General features: G+C 42.7%; 4 protein-coding genes across 10 annotated transcripts in view; 2 read left to right on the top strand and 2 right to left on the bottom strand.

Moving 5' to 3' along the window:
• Nucleotides 1–5,403, top strand: part of synj1 (synaptojanin 1) — a 49,334-nt gene extending 43,931 nt beyond the window's left edge. For all 3 annotated transcript variants that reach the window (XM_079508420.1, XM_079508422.1, XM_079508421.1), the window contains exon 28: nt 1,087–5,403. In XM_079508420.1, coding sequence (XP_079364546.1) covers nt 1,087–2,148 — 1,062 coding nt within the window. In that variant the 3' untranslated portion in view covers nt 2,149–5,403. The remainder of the gene's footprint in view (nt 1–1,086) is intronic.
• Nucleotides 5,404–5,652: 249 nt separating this feature from the next.
• On the top strand, nt 5,653–9,892 carry cfap298 (cilia and flagella associated protein 298). Its single transcript, XM_079507906.1, has 8 exons — nt 5,653–5,767; nt 6,142–6,315; nt 7,029–7,196; nt 7,525–7,592; nt 7,751–7,909; nt 8,297–8,428; nt 8,571–8,666; nt 8,809–9,892. The coding sequence occupies exons 2-8, from the start codon at nt 6,177–6,179 to the stop codon at nt 8,917–8,919; spliced, it is 873 nt and encodes a 290-aa protein (XP_079364032.1). The 5' UTR covers nt 5,653–5,767; nt 6,142–6,176; the 3' UTR covers nt 8,920–9,892.
• A 77-nt stretch (nt 9,893–9,969) lies between these two features.
• On the bottom strand, nt 9,970–16,686 carry eva1c (eva-1 homolog C (C. elegans)). Of its 5 annotated transcripts, XM_079507902.1 has the most exons (9): nt 16,154–16,686; nt 15,269–15,471; nt 14,613–14,736; nt 13,709–13,864; nt 12,716–12,859; nt 11,666–11,743; nt 11,307–11,411; nt 10,684–10,948; nt 9,970–10,108 (listed from the first exon to the last, which is right to left on the bottom strand). In XM_079507902.1, the coding sequence occupies exons 1-9, from the start codon at nt 16,269–16,271 to the stop codon at nt 9,973–9,975; spliced, it is 1,329 nt and encodes a 442-aa protein (XP_079364028.1). In that variant the 5' UTR covers nt 16,272–16,686; the 3' UTR covers nt 9,970–9,972. The 5 variants fall into 5 exon arrangements, with proteins under 5 accessions (XP_079364028.1, XP_079364029.1, XP_079364030.1 ...); XM_079507903.1 differs by having other exon boundaries at nt 9,995–10,948; nt 14,613–14,733; XM_079507904.1 differs by having other exon boundaries at nt 9,995–10,948; nt 11,307–11,399.
• Nucleotides 16,687–18,397: 1,711 nt separating this feature from the next.
• On the bottom strand, nt 18,398–24,351 carry haus1 (HAUS augmin-like complex, subunit 1). Its single transcript, XM_079507776.1, has 9 exons — nt 24,172–24,351; nt 23,512–23,686; nt 22,286–22,421; nt 21,640–21,774; nt 21,004–21,127; nt 19,978–20,043; nt 19,660–19,731; nt 19,524–19,571; nt 18,398–18,792 (listed from the first exon to the last, which is right to left on the bottom strand). Exons 1-9 carry the CDS (start codon nt 24,190–24,192, stop codon nt 18,742–18,744), a joined length of 828 nt encoding a protein of 275 aa, XP_079363902.1. The 5' UTR covers nt 24,193–24,351; the 3' UTR covers nt 18,398–18,741.
• Between the last annotated feature and the right edge of the window lie 147 nt (nt 24,352–24,498).

Below are 24,498 nucleotides of genomic sequence, written 5' to 3' on the forward strand. Positions count from 1 at the left end.
TATTTAAAACCAACACGTTCTCTTTCTCCCTCTCCATAGCACCGATGTATGACCCACTCTCATTCATACATGACACCCAGTAACCTCTGCCCACTCCCGCTTTCCCATGTTTCTAGTTGATTTATCCTCCTTTCTACTTGTTTCTATTCCTCTCCATTTGGATGTCATTAGTTCATTGCACGCCTGTTAATGGTGTGTTGTTTTGTGCTAGGCCCATAAAATGGTGTATTATATTAATTTTGTTAGTTCTTCATTCTATTTGTTGGTCAGCATACCCAGACCACATGTTCATATTACATGACTATAGTAATGTGGTGTTAATTGTTAGTCATTCTTGCGGTTGTTCTGCGGTCCTTCCATATCTGCGAGATCAGCGAGCACATATGCAACGACTGAGGCCTGAATTCAGAGTTGTTTCACTGATGCACAATATAATCCAAAAGATATTTGGGGGAAAGGATCCTAATATTCCAACCAGTGATGTGCAGATGCTTAATTCTTTCTTGCTTCAAATTGCTAATTTAGTTTTTTAACAATTAGTTTTTTTCTTTTTGATTTTTCTTATTTATTTATTATTATTATTTGTGCAGATAACCCTACAGTAGAGAAACTGTTAACATCTGGCAGACGTGTTACTTTTAGCAAACCCCACTCTGCATTTGTATATCCCTGGAAGGTGAATATATTAACCAAAGTCTGAATTGCAGAGAGCTGCACTTAAATGCAAAATCGCTATTAACTGCCGTCCATGTGTGCGTTTATCTGAACTCTGAATCCAGCCCTTCGTGATTTTACTTCACAAGACATCTACATTCTGTGTCATTATGTGTTAGTTCAGTGTTTTACATTTAATCAGTGGCTTATGTGGGTTATGTGTTCAACTGTCATGCATTAGTATCATAAAATGCTTTTGAAATGCAAAGCAGATTTTTCAGTTTTAAAGAAATTATTACACCTAAAAACAACAATGTGTCCAATTAAACTATTTGTTCAGTAGTAGTAACCTGTAGATTGTGGAGCTAGACTGGATTAGGTATTACTACTGTGCCTCTGATTGGTCAATTCTTTATTGTCTTTCCTCCTCAGACCAATGGGATGAATGGAATCCAGAGAGAAGCACAATGGAAGCCTGACCCCTTCGACACGCTCACATCTGACCTCCTCTCCTCCTCTTCTTCAACATCCTGGCACAACACCCAGTCCCTGAACAGAGGCTCGTCCCTGCGCGCGCCTCCCTCCGTTCCCACTCGGGTTTTCTCCTCCTCAAACACGCTCCCTTCATCCCTCCCCTCCTCCGCTCTGTCTGCCCTGCGAGGTCTCGACTCGTCCTCTTCCTCGTCCTCCCTCTCCACTCCCTCCCCCCTAGCCTCAGCCTTGCTCCCGCCTCCTCCTCCAGTTTCGTCCTCTCGCAGCCATTCCCAGGAGATCTTGCGTTCCTCTCCCAACCCCTTCCTATCCGACCCAGCTCCTCCCCGGCCCAACAGCACCAACCCCTTCGCAGCCCCCTTTACGCAGCAGCAGCCACGCTCTCTCACCCCGGACTTCAGCGTTCAGCACCAGGCTTTCAAGCCAGACCTCCAGAGGACCACATCTGCCCTCAGTCAGACCCTCATCCCCACCCCGGCTCCAGCACTGAACCCAACCCCAGCAGCAGCCCTGGCGCCCACCTCCCAGCTCCACAGGACCATGTCACTGTACGGACCGCCGTCCGCTGTCACCCCCTTGCCCGCTCATTTTCTCCCACTTGTCCCTACGCCGGCCCCCGCCCTTCCTACGGCACCGCCCTCATCCCTCCCCGCCGCAGGCACTGCCCCCATGCGCCAGCCGCTGAACCACGGACAGCGGTGGGTCACTTTTGACGACGACCATTTCTCTGTCCCATCCAAATCGCTGCCATCTGCGCCCTCCTCCGTCTTACCCAGCGGCTCTCTGTTACCACACCCTCAGACGATGCTCCTCCCCTCGTCTGGCTTTGACTCTGACCCGAACTGGGCGTTGCCGGGCACCACATCGTCATTAGCTTCCTCTTCTGTATTCCCGTCTCTCCCTCCTCCCGTCCCCTCCCGGACTGCCCCCAGTAACCCCAGTAAGATCCCAGACAGACCCAGCGATGGCTTCGCCTTCCCTAAGGAGTTCACCGAGAGATAGGACGAGGACACATCTATTCAACTGTTATAGGGCATATCCAGATATGTATAGATCTATGATAAAAATATATATATCGTATACATTTGATGTGTATATCTGTGTATGGTATGTACAAAAGAGACAGTATTTAAGTATAGACCACTCACCCCCTCTGAATTAGATGAAAGGATATACATCGCACCCTGGGCATTTAAGCAACACAGTGAACGTGTAGGCCTAAGTTGCTGCGTGTACTATCTTCATGACTGGCATCCCTTGGTATGGGATATAATACAGTTGTTTTAATATGGATGGCTATGATGTTTATTTTTTATTTATGGCAGGAAACGTGTGCCTGTGTCTCTATAGTTATATAACGTATATCTTGTACACGCACAGTAATGTGTGTGTAAAGCGTCCTGTGCAATATCAAACGTGCAGTCATTTGCGGGATCACCACTGGTGATCAGTATGATGTCATACGTCCGCACACGCTGTGTAGTTCCCCCCATGTCGCCCGTTCTGCATAATGACATTGTTGGCTATGCATCACAGGTATGTATGTGGTCACCATAAAATGTATTTGTTGTCTTTATCAATTACTTTGAGTTGCAAAGAATTACCGTCTGTTTACAGTTTTGTGCTTGGCGTGAGTTAACTCTCATATCGTGTTATGCTTTTTATCGACGTCGCCAGCTCTGAAGCGTTAAACCGTGAAACCGTTCACTGCCGCAGAAACACATGTTCTGTGATATCATCTCGGCAGTCAAGTGTCGAAGTCGAATCAAGCCATTTTTCTGTTTCCGCTTTATTATGTGACTTTCCTTCATGCGCACGGGCAGCTTTGCTTAGCTGAATACATTTTGTAAGCTCTATATAAAATTCCTATACATAGTGATTATGTATGTACAATTTCCAAGGCAGACGCTACCCTGCTACATGTGTTTGTGCTTACTTTCTGTGGTATGCACAGTGTAACCAATATGCACTGATATGATGTTACCTGCTGTCTTTGGGTTGAAGCCAGAGACTCGTATGACAAAGTTACAGAGACCTGTAGGCTGAAACAAGGTAAAGGGGGCTTTTTATTTTACCCTGCTTGAAGTTTCGCCTCTGTGTTGATGGCTTTGACTCATGATTTGATCCAAAGCTTCAAATCATACTGCTGTACATTTTAAAGAATGTGGTATGTGAGTGTACGTGTACGTGTGTGCTGTGTGTGTGTGTTTGTGTGTGTGCGCGCGTGCCTGTGCCTCATTTATGGCAAGTATTTAGTTCACTTGTAAAAAGGGTTTGACAGCAACTCCCAAGAATAAAGGCAGTAACAATTTTAATGGACTATTGCAGTTCCCAAACAGACATAGCATTTTACACCATTAAAGCTTTTGACAAAGACACCATGTGAAAACGCAACAAGCTTCTTATTTTTTTTTATCTGTAAAAACAAAGTATTTGCGCATATTGGGAGTTGATGTCATCCCTTCACATGGATCCTTTTTTGTCATTCTAATTTGTTGACGAGCATCTCCATCTGGGAATTTTCTGATTTGATAGCGTAGGCACACTACTGTGTTGATCAGGGTCAGTGCTGGATATATCAGACAGTAATACAGTGATCAGGGTCAGTGGTCAGTTGATCAGGGTCAGTGCTGGATATATCAGACAGTAATACAGTGGCAGATGTACGGATATATCAGACAGTAATACAGTGGCAGATGTACGTACCAGACATACAGGACATGGCAAGAGGGAATGTTGCTCAATTAGAGGAACTAAACGTTCATTTCAGTTGTGAGAAAAGTTCTCTTGATAATATATTCCTGGTGCTGTTGTGATGTGCTGTGTTTGAGGTGTGTGATGTCTATTGTGTGTGATCGTGTCTGTATTTGGACATGCGTGTGTGTACAGTGTTTGGCAGTGGAGACAGCAGCCTGTGGAACCAAATCTATTCCCTTGGTAGGGTTTATAGGACAGGGTACTCGTATCGTATAAATATGCACAAAATGTATTTATGTTCTGAACTAGGAGTCAATGTTTAGTCAAACTAACCACCGTCCACCATCATGATTGAAAAAACAGATTCAACCGGTTTGACTAATGGTAGGCTCATATCTAAAGTCACCAGAAAATCATATCCCAAAGTGCTACATATCATGCAGTCTATCTAGGCACATAGGTGTGTGTGTGTGTGTGTGTGTGTGTGTTGCATGCTAAAAACAGCGCTGGGTTTCATTTCAGGATTGTGGAATCTGAGAATCGATGACTGTGTTATCAGTGGCACTTGGAGAACCATTATCACTACACTATTCCCTCAAATTAAGTAATTGTAACGTAGCTGCGTGGAGTTCTCAAGCCATTGTTTGGGTGCGTCTGTGGTGATGTCAGGTGTGACATGAAAGTATTGGAAGTCTTTTCACACATCTTACCCACTTTGGCCTTGCTTTTGTGTTTTTGAATTTTCCCAGGTACCTGTCGATGACACTGGCTCATTGCTGGCGATACATGCAAACTGTTAAACACGGAGGTCCTTGAGAGTAGAATCCCTCACACACACACCACCCCTGATGCCAACATTGTAATATAATTGAACCACCACACACACACACACATACAATCGAGGAGGAGTCGAGAATTTAGAAGGCATACAGTAACTAACTGTAGGTGGTGGAGGGGGGCGATCAGGGTCTGTATAGGAAAGTATCCGCTAACTAAAGCTTCTCTCATACTCCCATTCAAACACATATAAAAATAACTGTCAATTAGCACTGCACGGGTTCAGATGTCACTGTCACTATACTATACTGAATGCAGTGGCATCGTTATCAAGTGATTCAACCAGCCGCCAGCTGCTTACTGCCCTGTGCTGGAAGTCGATGTGTAATCCTATAAAAATGCATTTATGTTGTTCAAATCTGTGTGCAGTAGATGCTGTAGCTTAAGCATTTCTCAATAGCTGACTAGCCAGCGCTTATGTGTCATGTCATGTTCAAGATGAGGTTTTATAGGAAACAAAAATTTACTCAAGTCCTTTTTTGTCAGGTTGGTGTCCCCTTTTTATGAATATAATCCAATAGTATATAACATTCTCGTGTCGTAAGACCATATTCTGTATGTATTAAAGAGAAAAGTGTAAAGCTGCAATTCATGTACTATGTAATAACCGAGGCTCCATATTGTAAGTGCACAGCCACAGACAGCTGACTGCACATTCATGTCAGAAGCAATTTGTGTTGTATGTATGTATGCAATAATAAATGTCAGTTGACCTAGATGTCACCTGCTTGTCTTGTATTATTTATGTTGCACACTGTGCCTACTAGTAAAGTATCTCTGATTCCCGTTTCCTAATGCAGATTAAAAAGAAATCACGATTGAAACCAGAAAAGTAATTTTGACAAGTTGTAAATGGACTGAGGGGGAAAAGACAACCCCACTGTAATCCATCTTCAGCACTTCAACACTAGGCGGCAGCAAACCGTTTTATAGGCGATACGCCTGCCGAAAATCAGAAGAAGAGTCAAGTAAGACAACACTCTTCTTCAGTCTTCTTACTATCAATCATGTGTTGGTAAGAGGAAGACCGGCGTGTTTTATATCACTGAAGTGGACCCAATCTATTAATTGCAGTTTTACGGGGCAGGTATGTTATTATTTTCAAGAAAATACAGAATAGTGTTGAGACGAACAGGCATCAATAATGTATAAACGATGTCAACAAACATACCAGTGTTATTGGTGTGGCGTTATTATACCTAAATTGGTAAGCTATTACATAATGTGACTTGTTGGTCTGTTATAATTATGTATTACCGGTATTAATATTATTGTTACAGTCACGGTATTCGAGTACTAGTTTCGGTGCAACAGCGATCAAAGTTAGCTGTTTCTGGAAGCGTCCATCCAGTGTTTGATGTTGCTATGGATACCACTGACCGAAGAGAAGCTTTACTCTAAAAAACAAACCGATTACAAACAGATCCTTATGTTTCCACCTTTATTAATCTCATATTTCAGGGAGTAAACACCGGGCTCCTTCTGTTGACTCCAAAATGGTGCAATTGCATCTGAAGCGAGGAGATGAAAGTCAGTTTCTGTTTAACACCACGGTGGAGGTCCTATTGGACACCCTCATCCAACAGATCTCAGCCATTTACAACGGGAGACTCAAAGTGGACAGGATATGTTCAGGTAAAAACTGATGAGATCATGCTGGGGAGCACCGCTGGGTTCATGTAGGCTAAGGTTTTTAGTCACCCCCCAAAAAACCTGACCTGACAGTGAAATACCAGACTTTACGCTGAGTCTGCCTAGTGCACTGTAAAATCATACTGACTGACCCTTACAGTTCCATTTGCTTCCATATACACTCAGTCAAATTGATAAATGAACACTGTGGAGTTTACTGTTAAATATACTGTTCTATTAAGGTACATTTATATTCAATTCAACTTGTATTTGTATGGCAATTGCGGCCCACTTTTATGTGGGCCCTGCAGAAAAGAGAAAAGGTTGGGAGCCACTGCTGTAAATAATCACCATACTGAACTGGTCGCTAAGGGAAACTCTAGTTTGTTCACACCCCACATGAAATTAAATGAAATCTATATTTACCCAGGGTATCTGGGCTAAGCTCAAGAACTTGTTTCCAGCCAGGCCCTGCTCATAGAACACATTTCATCGTAGTGGTTCAATGCCTTGTTCAAGGGCACTTCAGCGGTGGTAATTTTAACGTGTCGGACGGCTGATTCGAACTAGGAACCTTCCGGTATCAAGACCGCGCCGCTATCCGTTCGGCCACCGCTGCCACATACTTGTTGTGAGGGTCCAAGGTACATCCTGTACATCCCAGAATGTCATAGAAATCATCAACCATTTGCGTCATTTCATTGAAACTCTCTCAGAGATCCCAGAGCTGGCGGACCATGGCATCACACTCCCTCCCAACATGCAGGGCTTGACCGATGACCAGATTGTGGATCTGAAACTGAGAGACGAGTGGGAAGACAAGTGTGTCCCCAGTGGAGGGCCGGTGTTGAGGAAGGACGAGATAGGGCGGAGGAATGGACATGGTAAGGCACACATTTTACAATACATTTTCATATCAGGGATGCCTAAATTGACATTCTATTGTGAAATGGCTGAATACTTTTTAAAACAGTGAAAATTGTTAACGTACAAGCTCACAATGCATAGCGAGGTAACGTGTTGTGAGATTTATAATAATTATTTCTGCGGGGACTGTAATTATTCTGAAATAGTGTTGCATAATACATACAATATCATATTGCATGTTTTTGGTTATTGAAAGAGGGAATGTGATTTTGAAGAGTGTCAGGCAGTACACGATATCCATATGAGCATCTCACAATAAAAACATGTCCGCCTACTTTCTACCAGCTCCAAACGAGAAGATGAAAGAGGTACTGTTGAAGACAATGGAAGAGTCAAGGGCACTGATCTCAAAAGTAAGTTTTGCGTTTATTGTGGAAGTAGCAGTTGCCCCCAGTTATATATTCAGTGTTTTATAACATAAAACACACACACACACACACACACACACACACACACACACACACACACACCTCCAGAGCTTTCATGTTTCATGCATTATTTTGTTCTTCAGAAACAAGTGCAGGCCAATGTGTGCAGCACCATGGAGGTGGTGAAGGAAGCTTTAGACCAGCTGAGGGGTGCAGTCATGATTGTTTACCCCATGGGTCTGCCTCCCCACGACCCAATCAGGATGGAGTTTGAGAACCAGGAAGACCTTTCAGGGACTCAGGTAAATGGCTCAACCCTGTTTCACTGGAATGGCTGTCTGGACTTTATTTCCATATATTTTGAATAGAACTGATCTTAAGGCTAATGTATTCTTACTTGTACATTATACGTGTATTCAGCCAATGTGCTGAGTGTCAGGACACTTAACCCATAACTGCTGACCACTTACGCAGCAGTCAGCTGGGTGAAGCTGAAAACTTAAATTTTTCTCATGGGGATCAAATAGGTCTAATTATTTATTAGCTCCAGGAACGTCATTATGAATGTTGCTTTACTAAAATATATTGTGGTCTGATCCATTTTATTCCAGCTTTTAGTCTAGTTCTCTCTGTCAGTCATTCTCTCTCAATCCATCAATCTCTACTCCTCCCATTATTATCTCTGTCAGGCTGCTCTGCAGGTGATCACAAAGGATGAGTGTCAGCTATGGTGGGCTGCCAAGGAGATGCAGAGAGGGAAAAAGCTACAGGACTACATTGGCAAAAATGAGAAGACCAAGATTGTTGTTAAAATCCAAAAGGTGAGGCCACTTACAGCCTAAATGAATGTTAACTGCCTTTAGTCATAATACAGTTAATTCATCTGTTTGAGGTATTGTGCGATACATACTGTAGTCTGTAGTGTATATTGACATGTACCGTATGTGCGGCTGTTCCTTTCAGAGTGGCCAGGGGGCGCCTGCGAGAGAGCCTCTGATCACAGAAGAGCAGCAGAAACAAATGATGATGCACCACTACAGGAGACAGGAGGATCTGAAGGTGAGGGCAGGACCAAGCAACATGTTCACTGAAACATTACACGGGTTGAAATGCAATGTGGACTGCAGAGTAGACTTTTACAAATCCATACTCCTGGTTGTGGCAAATGTGGTTCTGAAAGTTGGTGACACTTATGTTCCAGAAACTTGAGGACGCCGACGATGACAGCCATCTGGATTCGGAGTGGTCGGACAGACAGGCTCTGAAAAGACAGTTCCAGGGTCTCAATAACATCAAATGGGGGCCTAGGTAGCGGATGAACAACACAACACACGTGTGCACGCTGAGGCCTCTGGAGCCACTGCACTCTGGCCTGGCCCACCACTGGATGCTCTCTATCAAATCTCTGTCTGCAGCCCTCCATGAGTCTTAACACTAGTGATGTCAGATCACATGACGCAGAGAGCCAAGAGTACGCAGGGTGCCGTTCATTTCAAACAAGCATTAAAAACAGCTGGTTTTACTGATTAACATACTTTTAATCACAGAAGAAGGAAATAATTAGTGAGGTCATCTGGTTTAGTGTTGGGATCACATGATTAGACCATCCTGCCTCAAAACAGTGCACTGCTTTTTGACTTAAAGGTCATATTGACGACAGAATGATTTTAGCTTTGTAAGATGATGAGTGATGAACACACATGTGTGTTCTGTTCATTACTCTGGCTAACGTACTTGTTCCCCTAAGAAAATAGACGGAAAGGGGAATTGGCTAACCAAGTCCGACATCTAGTGCGTTAATGTTGTTTCTTGCCCATTTAAGTGTTTGGCAGATTCCTCTCATAACCTTTCACTGCATGTGTTCAATTATAGTCAGACTGTACATAAACAGTTCACCCAGTCTGTACATGAATCTGAACATATAGTAGACACGCAGAGTCTACTATAACCTCAGGTGTGTCCCTTGTTAAATTGTTTCCAAACATTCACAGTGTAAACGTGTTTTTATTTAAGCTGTGCAAAGAAGTGAAGTATAAAATAAAAGATCACATTTTGTGAGATCACCAGTAAAGTCATACTTTGATGAATGTGCTTAAAACTGTGTACATGTGTATCTACGTATCATGTGGATGCCGTGGCTTGGAATCAAGTGTGGTTCAACAAATGTTAAGTAAGTTGACCTGGGAGGGTCCATTTGGTTACATGTGTAGTTGGGTTAGGAGTCGGGATGCTACACCTTTCCTTTCTTTGTGCCCCTCCCTCGCATCCATCCTTGGCAGCAGCACCAATGAAACCCTATCCTGCTCTTAGGCAGGATGTTGCCACATAGCGGAACCCTCTCCCCCTCTGGGGGACGTTCTAGAGTTCACAGTGTGCAACATGCATGTTGTTGAGGAGGATGTCGGTTCAGGAACACAACATGACAGTGCTTTTTCCTCAGCAGGGAAGACTTGTTCCTGTGTGTGTTCCAGTCAGGAACTGTTGCTGCAGGGTTCAACCCACTGCATGGGGAAACATTCTGCATAGCGTGCAGGGAATCACAAATTCTATGGGATATTTAGTGGGATTAACACTGTAAAATCCTCAGTGTTCATTTAATAAAAATACAGCTTGACACCTCAAAAACAAATATAGCTGATCTGCATAATGGATTTTGTGGGAGGGAGGGAAATCAGTAGCTCTTTATAATAATGAAAGACCTGGTTAGACGTATGGTCAATTGACCAGTCACTATGCTTTTACAGTATAAAATCCTGTTATAAAATTCCAAACCACTTTTAAGATAATTATGCAAACAAGCAAGTCGGCACACACTTGAACTTGAATCAATCATCTCTTTTTTTCCCAAGACTAAAATTTCTGCACATTTTTAATCGATGTGTCTTTGGTGAATCTCCGCAACACCTTTCACGGCACTGAGCGACGTCAGCAGGTCACAGATCAGTGTAGTCCACAGGATGTGCCGTTCAAGTAGTAGGAATTCATCCAGATCTCCTGTATTACCATTTCCCTACGTTCAATCCTCTCTGCACGTTCTGCTGCCTCAGTCACGTACGTCACTTCCTCCCAGTCATACCCCGACTTCCTGTCTGCTGCCGAGATCAAAGAGCTGCCTGTTCCCTCTTCTTCATCGTCTTCATCGTCCTCATCATCCTCCTCCTCATCTTGGCTGGGTTGGTGGGGGGGCTTTGCTGTGGGTGTGCTGTCTCTGAGTAGGCGCCCCCTGCAGGTCACTCTGACGGATACAGCCAGCAGGGTAAGCAGTAGGCCGACACCCACGCTAGAGGTGAACAACAGTGCAGCCATCTCTGGATGCTCTGCAGAGCAGAGAGGACAACTTACTGTATAACACAGGTTTTCAAATGTAGACAAGAGAGCAAAATGTACAAACTGCCATTTTGCAATAGGGACGATGCAGCAAGAGGCTATGACTACTTGGAAGCCCTTGGCATGGAAAGGTTTGGGAACCCCTGGTATATATAGCCAATGCACAGTTTACCTAATTTGCAGATTTTGCATTAGATTTGCACTAATGTGTGATATTTTTGCAAGTGTATATATGAGCACAGTACAGTATAGCCGAACTCTGCAAAGCATTTTTCACTAGCCGTGGTTATAACTTATATTGCAAGAAAACTTCTAATATAATATAATTCACTAGCTTATACATAATTATTGTACTTGTGTTAGATTGCCTACCTTTGATATAAGCATAGGTAACGAGAGAGTTGCTCATCATTGCTCCTGAGTTGTCTGGTAGGCGAGAGCCTTTGGGAAAAGGCTGCTCCAGATCTGTTGGAGGAACTGACAGGAAGGGGAGAATCATGTGGGTTAAAAGGAGAGAGCAAACTTGAAGGGAGGCATTTTCTCATCTGTCAATACTTAAAAAACATACCTACTTTGTGGGAAAAGGTCTTAAAGTAAACTCATAATATTGAATATTAAGTCATAGGGCAATAAACTGCCAGCAATGAATGCCAACATATTCAAATAGTGAACATCTGGTTTTGGAATGAAACTCTTAACTGTGGCTGCAGTGAAAGATGTGATGATATTACCTTCTTCTATGTCCAGTGTGGGAGGTGAGGGGGACCCGACAAGGGCCGGATCTACCTCTTTGAGCAGCGTCCCTGGCACTAGTTGGTAGGGAGAGAGAGAGAGAGAGACTCCACTAATGACATTCCATCAGGGCAACCACACCTAACCTGCAAGGCTCTCCAATCTCAAAGATCACAGCACAATTACATACTCGGAACAACAATGTCTTCTGTCTGGGTCTACAAGGCTAACCAACATTGTTCTGTTCTGTTCTGTGTGCGCAATATATTGAGCCAACTTAATGCGTCAGAAGAATTGTGCCACCACTGGACTGAAGTCAAATCTGAAACAATTTATGATCGGCTAACATTGTCACTCGATGGCCTCGTTGACATTTGGGCCAATTACAGGAAGTTTGGCAGGAAGTTCTCCATGATTCTCCAAGCTGAGATCAGAGTTTATTATTTTCCTCTCATGCTGTTTTCTATTTGTGTTGCTGGGTGTGATGTGAGCTACTGATGGACCGAGATCACTTGATAGGGAACCTGAATAGAACACTAACACAATTAAGTACTGTACCCCAGAGGTATAGACAAAGCCACGGAGGAGTGACCTGGGCAGAGCCATATTTGAGGTGTCACATTAAGCACACCTCAGCATTGATTGCCTACACCTGGCCTACAGGGCACCGCTCCATGGATTCATCTATATCCTGACTATATCAGGGCTATGGGTGTAGTGACTACAATGTGAGGTTGAGTGCCTTAAAAGTCTGTAGCCATGGTCTGGGCTGGCCTAGCAGTCCAGGCACCTAGGATGATAATCCAGCCTGACAGCATGTGCAACGTGGTTGCCAGTGATTAGCACTGCAGCCAGACAGTGTTAACCAAAAAACATCATGTTGCTAACCAAAACCTAGCGTAGCAGTGAGTGGATTATCATCATTACACTTAAGAACCCAAGGACACTTTATATTGGAAAAGAGTTTAAATAACACAAAACAAGCACAAGTCCTCCTATAACATAAAAGAGGGTCTGGAATCCCCAGCCCCTGTCAGGAAGACACCTACCACAGGCATAGAGCACAGTGAGGTACTTCCTGGTTCCTGGGAAGCAGGGGTCCTTGAAAGTATGGTTGCCGACAGCGATGAGACACCTCTGTTTGCCGTAGCATGACTGTGTCACAGTATGTACTGCCTCATGGTTAAAACACTCTGAAAGAGATGAACAGAGAGAAAGCAGAAGAAATGAAAAAAAAATCCGCACACCATTTTATGCTCCCAATTATATCTTTACTGAAGTGGTAACGTTTCGGACCGCAGCCCTTCCTCAGACCTTCCAAACAGGAAGGGCGAAATGTTGCCACTTCAGTAAAGATATAATTGGGAGCATAAAATGGTGTGCAGACTTTTTTCATTTCTTCATTTGTGACTTCATTTTGATCCAGCACCCAGCCTATATATATATATATATAGGTATATAGATGTGCGTGTCCTTTTTGGCTGTTTGTTCAGCCTCTTCTACTACAGAGAGAAAGCAGAACATTAGAAACCATGGTACGGCAGTGGCGTAGAGTAGGGCATTCACTTCTAGTCATTTTTACTAGTTGACTAGCTGCCTAGTTTACTAGTCGACTAGTTGTTTAACTACCTATTATGTAATTTTTTTGGGGGGGAAATAAATATTTGTACATTTAAAAACTGTGTACATTGGTGACTACCTATAACTACCTGAGGCCTTGAGGCCTACAAAATCGTGAAAAAAAAACTTCTCATCAACTAGTCAACTAGTACCAAAAAGGTTGACTAGTGGATATATACTAGTCAACTAGTTGAATAGTCGACTAGTTGCTTAAAGCCCTAGGGTAGAGTGACCAGATGGGAACCGCAAGGTTCCCAGTTCAAACCCGGGCTCCCCCAGAGTTAGTGTCAAATTGAGCAAGACTCTGAACCCCTAATTGCTCCTGATGTGCAGGTTGGTACCTTGCATGGTTTCCTCTGGCATCGGTGTGTGAATGTGTGGCTACATTCGGGCTTGGCTACATTCGGGCAATCTCTGCTCACCAAATGGGGGTTGCTCTGTCTGTTGTGAGGAGGGGCAAGTGTGGGTCTGGTCTGGACCCCTGCCATAGACAGCTGCGTAGATGTTCAGCACCTTGTGGGGCTTGCAGCGCAGGGCCAGGCTCTCTCCATCGCACGCCACATGTCTTCTGTGCTCCGCTGAGTCAGGGCACAATGAGGACAGAGTACAATGAGGACAGAAGGCACAGTGATGAGGTAGACTTTAAGTGAGCACTCATGGCTGACATAAACAACAAAATACTATCCACACAGTCAAATCTTCAGTGTTAGTCAGGACCTGATGAATGTCAGGTTGTATGGCCGAAACGTTGTGTACCTGATTAGTGATTACTGTACAATGCACTTTTTTCGGAGCTACAGTACAGCTGTGTGCAGATGTCTTACTGTGGCTATTCATTTGATTAACTTATTTGACCTTTAAGCAAGATATGTAAAGCGATTTCAGTAGCTGTTCTATGCATAAAAGGCATGATGCAAATATTGTATAATATATTGTTTTATATACACAAATTACATTTTGTCATGTGTTGCTACAGTATTAGTCACTATTTGATCATAAATATAAGCAAATATCAAAATTACAGCAAGTAGGTGGTCCTCCTAGTAGCCCCGTAACCTTGGTGGGCCCTGGAGCGGAAGACCTCCCCTCTTAATCCCCTACTGACTGTGCTAAAGCTAATAATAAGGTTGGGAAACCTTATTATTAGCTAATAATAAGGTTGGGAAACCACACGCACATGAGTGTGTGAGTGCGTGCACACACACACACACACACACACACACACACACACACACACACACACACACACACATTCCACGCTCATCAGTGAGCTATTGTTGAAAGTAAAAGTCAGGGACAGGTGGGATTAGTCTGTACAGAACTCACTGGGTTTACACTTATAGTCCACATGGAGGTACTTGGTGGTCCCAGGACAGGGGTCCTTCCCAAACAGCAGGTGATTGACAGGCAGCTGACAGTCTCTGTGGCTCTGGCATTCAGACAGCAGCTTCTGTCCAGCCATGAACAAGAACAGTCACTCAGTATAAAAGGCTTTACAGATCAAATCAGCAGGGAAAGAAAGGCCTGTCAAATCTACAATTGTGATCATCAGAGTAGTAAAAATGAACTCACAGTTAAGATTCAGGATTTGACTTTGCAACATGTATGTTGTAGCCTATCTCAAAGTGCTAAAAGCACAATCGGATCGGAATAGAGCCTAGAGGTGTTTAACTCAGCCCAGGTCAAACAAGTCCCTGATTAGACAAATAGAGTAACAAGGAATTCAATGAACGTCCTGGACTCCTGGTATACTAGGTGAGAACGAGAAGTGGTGAAGTCCAGGACCCTCAGGGTTCCTTGAGGGGGTTCCAAATGGACCCTTTTACATGTAACTCAGAGGGTGTACAGTATTTTGTACACTCCCACAGTTATGGGAGTCCTTGAAATTAAAAGGTTTGAGAAACCCCTGCCCTGCAACGTTGGAAATCACTGGACTAGTAGTGCGAGTGAAAGTGCTGAATCACAGGCACATAAAAACACACCTGCAGGGCAGTGAAAGCTGAGCAGCTGTGGTTCTTGGGCCTGACAGGTGTGTCAGTGTGCACCGCGCCGCACAGCAGAGTGCTGCCGCTGCCGTAGAAGGCAGACTGGATGGAGATGGTGGAGTGACGCGGACAGTGAAGACGTAGTGGCTGTCCGTCGCACGCAAGTGCCGAATGGCCGGTGATGATCCTGGACAGGTAGTCTGTTCCGTTGACATAATAATGATACGGTTATCACCTACTCCAGGTGGTGTAGTGACCATCATCAATATCAACATCATATATCATTTCCATCAACATAAACATCATCTAAGCCAAGCACTGGTTCTCAAAACTATTTCATGTCAAGCAACCCCCCCCCCCCCCCCCCCCCCCATTAGCTCTAATGCTTATTCTGCCAATGCAAGGCAAAATTAAGCATTAGGGCTATGGACCAGAGCTACTCCCCCACCCACCCACAAAACCCTAGCACAAAACATTTTGTGCTAAGGACCCCCATCAAATATTAGTGTTCTTAAATTGCTTCCAAATTGTTCCATATTTTTCACAGCTTTTTAAAGAGTTTTGAATAGCCACAGTATAGGGTTAATTATAGTGGTTAAAATAAATGTAGTGCTATAGCCTATATTAACTAATTTTGCCAGGGACCCCTTGGAATTAACACTTCAAGGACTCCTGAGTCCCCGGTCTCCACTTGAGAACCAGTGAACTAAATACGTAGGCCTATTCTATAATTCTCCATCATCATCATCATCATCATCATCATCATCATCAAGGCTATATTATTTACTCTTATCATACATACTTTACATAATCTTCTTCTTCTAGGCAGCGGCTATTTATCGAATATCGACATCAATAATTTTCGTCATCGTCATGTCTTACTTGAGAAGTCTGCCAGTCCATTGAGGCGTCTGACGCACAGCAGCGGTATGAGGTACAGGAGGCAAATGACGCGACAGCACTCCAGTCCATAGTTTGCATTCCCTCTCTGTGAGATCATGTTAGGGGCACACACACACACACACACACCACCACACACTTCACGACTGGCTACAGGAGCTTCATACAACTTGGACCTTGGTGCCAAAATAAGCAACAGCAAGAATCCAGAAAAGTAGTTTTGAATATCAGGCGCATCTTATTCTTTCCCAAAAGAAGCCTGTCAATATAACCTTTTTACTTATCTGTCCCTAGGCTCTAAAACATCCCACGGTGCAGAAACAGCACCATTTACTACTGCGTCAAACAGAATGTTCAGTCTCTTTTAGTAGTCTCTACAGTAGTGCGCACTTCAGTAGGCGACAACAGAGGAGCCTAGAAATAGAATCTGCGCAACAACTTGTTCCAAACAGATCCAGACGATACGCTAGAACCGACACGTGTAGATAGATAACTCCTAATCCTCCTCGCGCGAGTCGAATTGTTTCAATCACGGATTTGTGAATGATACGAGTGGAATGTGCAAGCAAGTTAAAGTAGCCTAACAGCTGAGTGGGAATTATGATGTGGGCGTGGCACATACATCGAGGTTTTTTTAAAAGGGAGGTTGGTCGGCTCTCAGTCGTTTGAGGCAATGCTGGCCAACTTTTTCCCACGGAACACGTGTTTACCTTTTGGATTATTTCCAAAGTGTGTTATTCCCCTCTCCATTCTTTCACTTCCCCATTACGTTTTTGTAAAATATTGCCCTTTATTCCCCTTCCTTCCTTTCTTTCTCATTCTGCCGATAATAATGTCTCGGTGATTATTCTTCCAAAAGAAAATACTTATGTAGTTTGACAGCTAATTATAGGTATGGGCCTACTTGGACGCTTTATGATGAAACCCATTACCCTACCACATTAAATTAATTTGCCTAAGTGATTCTGAACAGGTTTCACACTTGGACCTCAAAATCAAATTGGCTTTTTACCATAAGCCTATGATCCTCAATAAAGTTCTCTCTCTTCATCTTCGTTACCGTCAGGAAAATCCCACTTTCTCTCTCTGAGACTCTGACCCTTTTAAAATATTTTCTCAAGACCCAATAATGGATCCTGGGCCACTGAATAGCCAGTGCTTATTCGTCTTCACACTAATGGTGCAACATTAACACTGTGTATTGCACTAGCTGAACAGTATTGGAAACATTTACGAACTTTACTTAAAATATAAATATATGCACTTGTATAGACTACACAGGCTGGTATATTACGTAATAAATATTGCATGTTGAATATGTCATTTAGTTTAGTGATCTTATTAACGGTCTGTATCCAAGAACATGTAATATGGAACTCTTTCAATGAAGACATCCAGGGGCCTTTCTGGTAAACAACCCGCTGGTACCGTCATGCCTGCACCCAGGGCCCACACCATGGTAACCACTAGCCAGTCAATCTACATGTCAAACTCCACAGAAGGAGTACAACAGTCAACTGACAGCAAGGTCAATCTCCCAGTACTGATCCACTGGGAGAGACTGACAATAGGAAAGGAACTGAGGGGCGATATTCTGCATACAAACTGCAGCACAGGGCCCCTGGAAGGTTTCATTCTCTAATCTCTATACTAGCTTTAGGCACCAAGGGAGTAGTTTTTTTATGTGCCGTTATCCTTCGAAAGCTGGTGGAATTGCAGTACAAACAAATATATTTTAGGAACTGTGGTTCTTGGGCCTGAAAGTGGTCCAAACATATTTTATATGTTTGGACCACTTTCACTTAACTATTATGTCCAAAAACCCACCTGCAAGACTCGGCCGAGAAAGTGAAATTGTTCGGGTCTGTGCCAGTAAATTATTTCCAGAGGAAAATGCATGTTGAGATTTGTGTTTGTTGATAGTGTTTTCCTATACTGTAAGTAGCTATTCACTTCAGTAGACACATTGCTTCTTATTCTATTATTCTTACCCATCCGACTCCACCAGTTAAAATATTTAGCTACTTATATTATGGGTTAGCGTTTTCTGAACTAGGCTGTCCATGGAACCCGTCACTGTGCAGGACCTACGTAAACACTTGGGATAGGCAGATAATTGCATCAAAACACAAAGCAATTACGGTGTGTGCAAAGAAATATGTGAATAAAGATGGTATAGATATTTCCAGTTTGTAACCATTTCAAGAACAGAGACATAACATCTGATTAAAATTAATGACGCTTTAATGACGCTTTTCATAAACAGGAAGTAGGAGGATAACACAATCAACCATTGTAAACAAACACCCTGTTTTGATCATCTAATGAATGATAACAAGATAAGGTTAAGATAGGCTTTGCGATACATTTCCAGAGCCAATTTCCGAATTAAATAGGCTTCCCTGTATGCCAAGTATACATAGGAAATAACCAAAAATATAATAAAGCAAGTGCTGAAGCTAGATGTACTGTACCAAAACACAACTTTCTTAATTATTAACAATACATGAGAATTTCTAAATCAAATCATTTAACATTATTATTTATTAACAATATGATAATTTCTATTTCTACTTGTACAAATGTTCCACGTTCCTCTCAATCCGAGCATCGATAGCAGCCTGTAATAGGGAGCAAAATAAGAGAAATTTAACGTGGGTGCTCTTATGCACTTATTTTGGACATTGAAACATTCTGGAAAGATGTACATTCAATTATTAATGGTCAAACGTTATCTCCTGTATAATGTATATATGATGCCAGCTATCTATCATCAATCTAATGGGGCTGTCAAAGTCAACACATAACGTTAATCCTGATTCATTATTTTATCGCCATTAATCGTCAAATTGGCCATTTGCCCTACCCGTAGTTTAGGACAGTGATTCTCAACCAGTTTAGCTGGCGACCCCCCCCAAAAAAGAATGCTTTGCCACGTCTTGTGACCCCGCTCATGCTGATCTAAAAACAGGCACGCACTGAACAAACACGCATGTGCACAGTCTGCACACTGAATGTGCGTGCACGCATACAGATTACTATAATATTAGGCTAAATAAATCAGCGAAACAACTACTAGCTATTAAAACTTTTTCTTAAACAGGGGTTTTGATAAGAGTACCATTATAACTTACTCTAACCATGCATCCGAGACGAAAATATGTACCTTTTCCCGCAGCTGCAGCCTGGCCACCCACATTGGCCCTACAATTCTGCTTCTTTATGTTAACCACTTAAGCCCTATACTTAGTTGACTGGAGTCCCGGGGGCTCTATTATAGCCACCCTCCTTTTCACTTCTAGTAAACAAAAGCTCTTCACTGAAAATAGGCAATAGATTGGCATATACTCACCAGTTCTCTTTTTGCCTCTTCTACTTTCACTTGAGCAAGAGATGGATTCTGTTGGAGGTAGAAACACTTTCAGCAATTTTATATACAAATAAATCTAAAGCAAGCACACTGGAATCAAGATAGTTGAATAACATACTGGACTCAAATCAATATATGGTTCCAATTTCTTCTTCAAGGGATCAATTTCCTTTTTTAAGTTCATGACCTCCTGCAGAGTACAGAGAAAGAGAAATTAGTATCGATGCTGGGCATGCTAAAACCTGACTATTATTCATGCATCTCAGTTTTATTTCATTAATTCATGTGCATATTGCACCTGCACTACCGTTAGGACTTCACATAACAGATACATGCCATACATACATACATACATACATATATATATATATATATATATATATATATATATATATATCTTGATTTCAACCTTCCACCTGCCCCTCCAATTGGTTACCTCTGAGAGCTCTGTCAGCGCCTCATGCTTAAGTGTCTCCTCCATGTTCCTGGATGACAGCAGATCCTGCATCGTTGAAAGAAAACAAACTACTGGTTAAGGTTAATTTCTCGAATTTTTACAGGGCTTTACAGGCACACATTTAAGGAAACAAATGACACCTCCTGTCCTTAAACCCTCAACCAGGTGATGAAAATCTCCCAAGTACTGTAAAACCCTTGATGTGAACAGAAAAGTAAGAAAGCTCAGGCAGGATTGCAAAAACAGGGAAGCCCATTCCAAGACAGACAGGCGGGAATTACAGAAAACAAAGTGAGATACAGAATGTACAGTAATCACTTAAAATAAAAATAAAATACTGTAATACAATTATATTTATCTGGTGGTGGATATGTCGGTATGCAAGTGTGACAAATAGAGGGTGTGGTACAGGGGTGTACAAACAACTCGAGTACTCGTGTGAACGGGTGGATGAAGAGGAGATCTCCCGGGTACCAGTGTTACTTTAGAAAGACAACGTTTATGCTAAAAAGTAAGTTGCAGCCAAGAAGCAAGAACTATAGAGCCCAGCGGAAAACGTTTCGTTGCTGCTGCGGGATTTCGATCACTGGAGGCATTCACACGGTTGGTGGGTAGAATCTGACGGAGCCGCAGCTGCAGGTGAGATAATTCCAAGTGTCTTGTTCTTTTGGATTACAAACATAAAAGGGGTACCCTGAACATGAGCTATTCTTTGGGCCGTTTCGTGTGGAACTAAGGAACTATACTTTCGCGGGAACGCAGTCAATATAAAAAGCTTTAACCTAAAAACCTGTCGATCCCTTTGTTTTTCCTTTAATACATTGTTCAAAGTAAAAGGTTGATTGTTATACAATAAATACAACTGTGTCAAGTTCGCCTCATGGCCATGGGAAATATTGATGAGCACAACATTGTTCAAGTTGTCCAGCCATTATAGCAACTTCAGAATCTGAACAATGGGGTCACTATGATTTCATACACAAACATAATATAAGCAATACATACCCCAGCCCTCTTTTTCCTGAACTTCAGCTCTTGAGTCTTCTTTTTAACAAAATCCATGGTGAGCAGTCGCTCTTCTGCTATAGCACTCGCAACCTGCTGTGCTTGGGCTGCTTTACCAATGTCCCTGTCATTTGGTAACAGATTGGACACATTAGTTTCATGTCAAGTACATTAGTTTCATGTCAAGTACATGAGTGATCTGCTTTAATGAAGGTCTGAATTATGACTGCACAATGCAGGGGGTAAAAAGTGATCACAATATGATTTTAAAATTTGTGAAAGCAAAATCTGTCATGGATGAAAAACAGTTTGAAAGTATAAAGATCAACATGAAGACACTTTTACAGTCCCACCGCACTTTTATTCTACCAGCATTTATTTTTCAGATATCCACAAATGGCAGCAAACTGCTGCCATCTGCCATATTAGCATTCAAATGCTAATATGGTGGCTTTTGTTTTAACCTGCCAGGTAGAGTATAAAAATAAAAGTTGCAGTACAGTAGCCTTTCTTTCTCACTCAAAAAGCATTTTTTTACGCCGCTGCGGCAGCCGCGGGGGGCACCCATGACAGTTATAAGAAGTATTCGCCTCAGAGTACAACTGCACCTTATGAGACCTTAATTAATTGTCTTACTCCTCCAAGTTCTTTCGCAGAACCACAGTGCCACCCAGTCTCTTGTTGAGGCTCTTGAGCTCCCGGTTCAATCTCCTGTCGTCCTTCTCTGCTTTCAGAAGCTCATTGGTTTGGTGATTTATTGCTGGGATAAAACTGCAGAAGACACAGCCCAGTTGTGAGAAGTGGCACAGATTTGTGCATCATGTCAAAACAAATCTCACCTCAGCAGCAATGTGACCGCCGTAATTACGATCGTACTGCAACATATATATATATATACTAGGTTGTCTGTATATACCATGTGCGTGTCATCTGACTAGTAATCTAATTTGCTTTAGTCAAATTATTCTTCTCACCCTGATTATTATCTAACAAGCATGACTGTCGGATAACCCTCAAATGTGTTTCTTCTAGTGTGGCCTATAAAAAGAGTGCTGCACAATTAATCGATTAGTCAAAGCACTCTGAGCACTAGTTGGCTGTCCAATTCATTTTAGTTACTCTTATGTTTTTGTTACTTTCATGGAAAGAATCGGGAACTCAATTCTTGTGGAGGAAAATCGAGATTCACATTTGAGCAAGAATCGTGCAGCACTAACACGATTGCTCTTACAAATGTGTAAGAAAACAGAGTTGCACTGGTCTACCGACTGCAACAGCCTACCTGCTCAGTGATGTGTCTTCAATTCCAAGTACCATTGCACTGTCCACTAAAGCAGACACATAGTCGGCTGCAGACTTTGACAAACTTGCACTAGTCAGCCCCACCCCCAGTAGAAGAACATCCTCCAGATGAGCAGCTAAGAAAGATAAGCAAAGCAGTTAATTTAGGCAGGAAAATATATTAGGGTCATTCAGTGTGTCTTGTTGTAGCCCTAGAATGTCTCTGTTGTTACATACATTGCAAGTATTTCACATACCAGAGCCATAGAACACAATAGACTTACGGTTGCGGCGGCACAAATGTGGTCGGCACTCTGTGTGTACTAAATAAATACATAATTCCAGACTTGGGAGTCAGATATGGTCCTCAACTTTCATATCCATGTGAAAGTTCTGGCATAAAAGGTTTGTTTAGTCAAATATCTCCACGAGCTGCACCCGGACAGCTTTCTCGCCGGTCAAAGGCGCCCGGAATGGCAGCTGAACTGAATTTATCAAAACTTCCTCTGATCATCACAAACGTCATCAGGGAAACACAAAAGTTTAGGGCACACAATTGGCAGGTGGTGTGATTAAGTACCCAGCATCTATCGCAACGCACCTGCCAATTGTGTGCCCCAAACATTTGTGTTTCCCATGTCAATTGGTGATGACGTTGTGTGATGTGCTTCTCAAAAGGAAGTCGTTTTAAATTCGGTCCATCGGTCATTCCGGGCCTCTCGCCCCGAGAAAATGTTGTCCGTGTGCAGCTTGTTAAAAAGTGGAGATATTTGACTAAACAAACGTTTTCTGCCAGAATTTTTACATGGAGGACACTATCTCACTCCACGTCTTTGGAATTATTTATTGTGCGAGTACAAATACATTTCATCACATTTATGCCGCGCATGTTTCATTGCAACCAGGAGCGGGTGCAATCGATCTATGGCTGTGTATACAGAATTTACGATAGTATATGAATGATCACAGACAGCTAGTCTTGCTGTAGGACATTTTAAGTTAATGCTTCTAGTACAAACGTATTTCTCTTTTACAATGTTATGTTGTTCTTTTGTTCCAGTCTACTAACTAGACAATGGGTTCTTTTCAACCAGAGTGCTACTGGTTATCATTTTAACGACCCAACTGTTGTAACTTAGTTTAGGCCAAGACTAATAGAATAGTAACGTCTCTGGGACTCCATTCTCCAGGAACAGTTTACAAAAGAACTAATGTGGAGTTACTTACCATCAGCCTGGTACTCTGATGCTTTGTGGTTGAGGTCATTAATAAGATGAGTGGTGGCACTGCATCGTGCTTTGCTGCCCTCTGCGAGCTGGTACAGTATGTCCACTGTCCTTGTATTGACCTCAAATGGAGGTACATACTGCTCTCCAAACACACACCTGAGCCACTGGTTCACCTGAGAGAGAGAAAACACACACACACACACACACACACACACACACACACACACACACACACACACACACACACACACACACACACACACACACACACACACACACACACACACACACACACACACACACACACACACACACACACACACACACACACACACACACACACACACACACACACACACACACACACACACACACACACACACACACACACACACACACACACACACACACACACACACACACACACACACACACACACACACACACACACACACACACACACACACACACACACACACACACACACACACACACACAGCAATAGTGTACAAATGAAACAAATGGACTCGTATGTGTGTTAGCGACAAAATGATAAATTACCGTACACTGTAACATGGTTGGGTGTAGCAGTATGTACAACATCCTTCGCTCACAATATAATCCGATGTAAAATAAAACAAAATGCGTATTCCATTACCTTGTTCAACTTTTCACACATGGCATCGAGAAAGACAAATTGCTCTTGTAATAAATATTGTGTTGTGTGTTTTCTGGCGCCCTTATTTATAAATCCATGCTCGCTTAAGTTCCCACAGCTAATGTCAAACGTCACATCCGGAAACCGGGGAAGAAGTTTATTCCGGTGTTACAACGAAATTGTAAACCTAGCGAACCCTGCGTCTTCTGCTGCTACTAGGCATGTATGGTACTAGGCCTGCCGTAAATGAAGTCCAGGCAGTGCAGCCATGTGTCCACCTTTAACATGAGTACCGGTCTATGGTACCGGTAAAGAAATCTTGGGTAA

This window comes from Electrona antarctica (assembly GCF_951216825.1).
Source record: "Electrona antarctica genome assembly, chromosome: 8".
In the NCBI taxonomy this organism is placed as follows: domain Eukaryota; kingdom Metazoa; phylum Chordata; class Actinopteri; order Myctophiformes; family Myctophidae; genus Electrona; species Electrona antarctica.

Coding starts and splice junctions, on each gene's coding strand:
- cfap298 (XM_079507906.1), top strand. CDS start 6,177: ATGGTGCAATTGCATCTGAAGCGAGGAGATGAAAGTCAGTTTCTGTTT. Junction 6,316..7,028: donor AGTGGACAGGATATGTTCAG/GTAAAAACTGAT, acceptor AAACTCTCTCAG/AGATCCCAGAGCTGGCGGAC. Junction 8,667..8,808: donor GGAGACAGGAGGATCTGAAG/GTGAGGGCAGGA, acceptor CTTATGTTCCAG/AAACTTGAGGACGCCGACGA.
- haus1 (XM_079507776.1), bottom strand. CDS start 24,192: ATGTGTGAAAAGTTGAACAAG. Junction 23,687..24,171: donor TGTGTGAAAAGTTGAACAAG/GTAATGGAATAC, acceptor TCTCTCTCTCAG/GTGAACCAGTGGCTCAGGTG. Junction 20,044..21,003: donor TCAGGAAAAAGAGGGCTGGG/GTATGTATTGCT, acceptor TCAACGATGCAG/GATCTGCTGTCATCCAGGAA.
- eva1c (XM_079507902.1), bottom strand. CDS start 16,271: ATGATCTCACAGAGAGGGAATGCAAACTATGGACTGGAGTGCTGTCGC. Junction 11,412..11,665: donor CACACTGGACATAGAAGAAG/GTAATATCATCA, acceptor CCTTCCTGTCAG/TTCCTCCAACAGATCTGGAG. Junction 10,109..10,683: donor GCAGCAGACAGGAAGTCGGG/GTATGACTGGGA, acceptor TTCCCCATGCAG/TGGGTTGAACCCTGCAGCAA.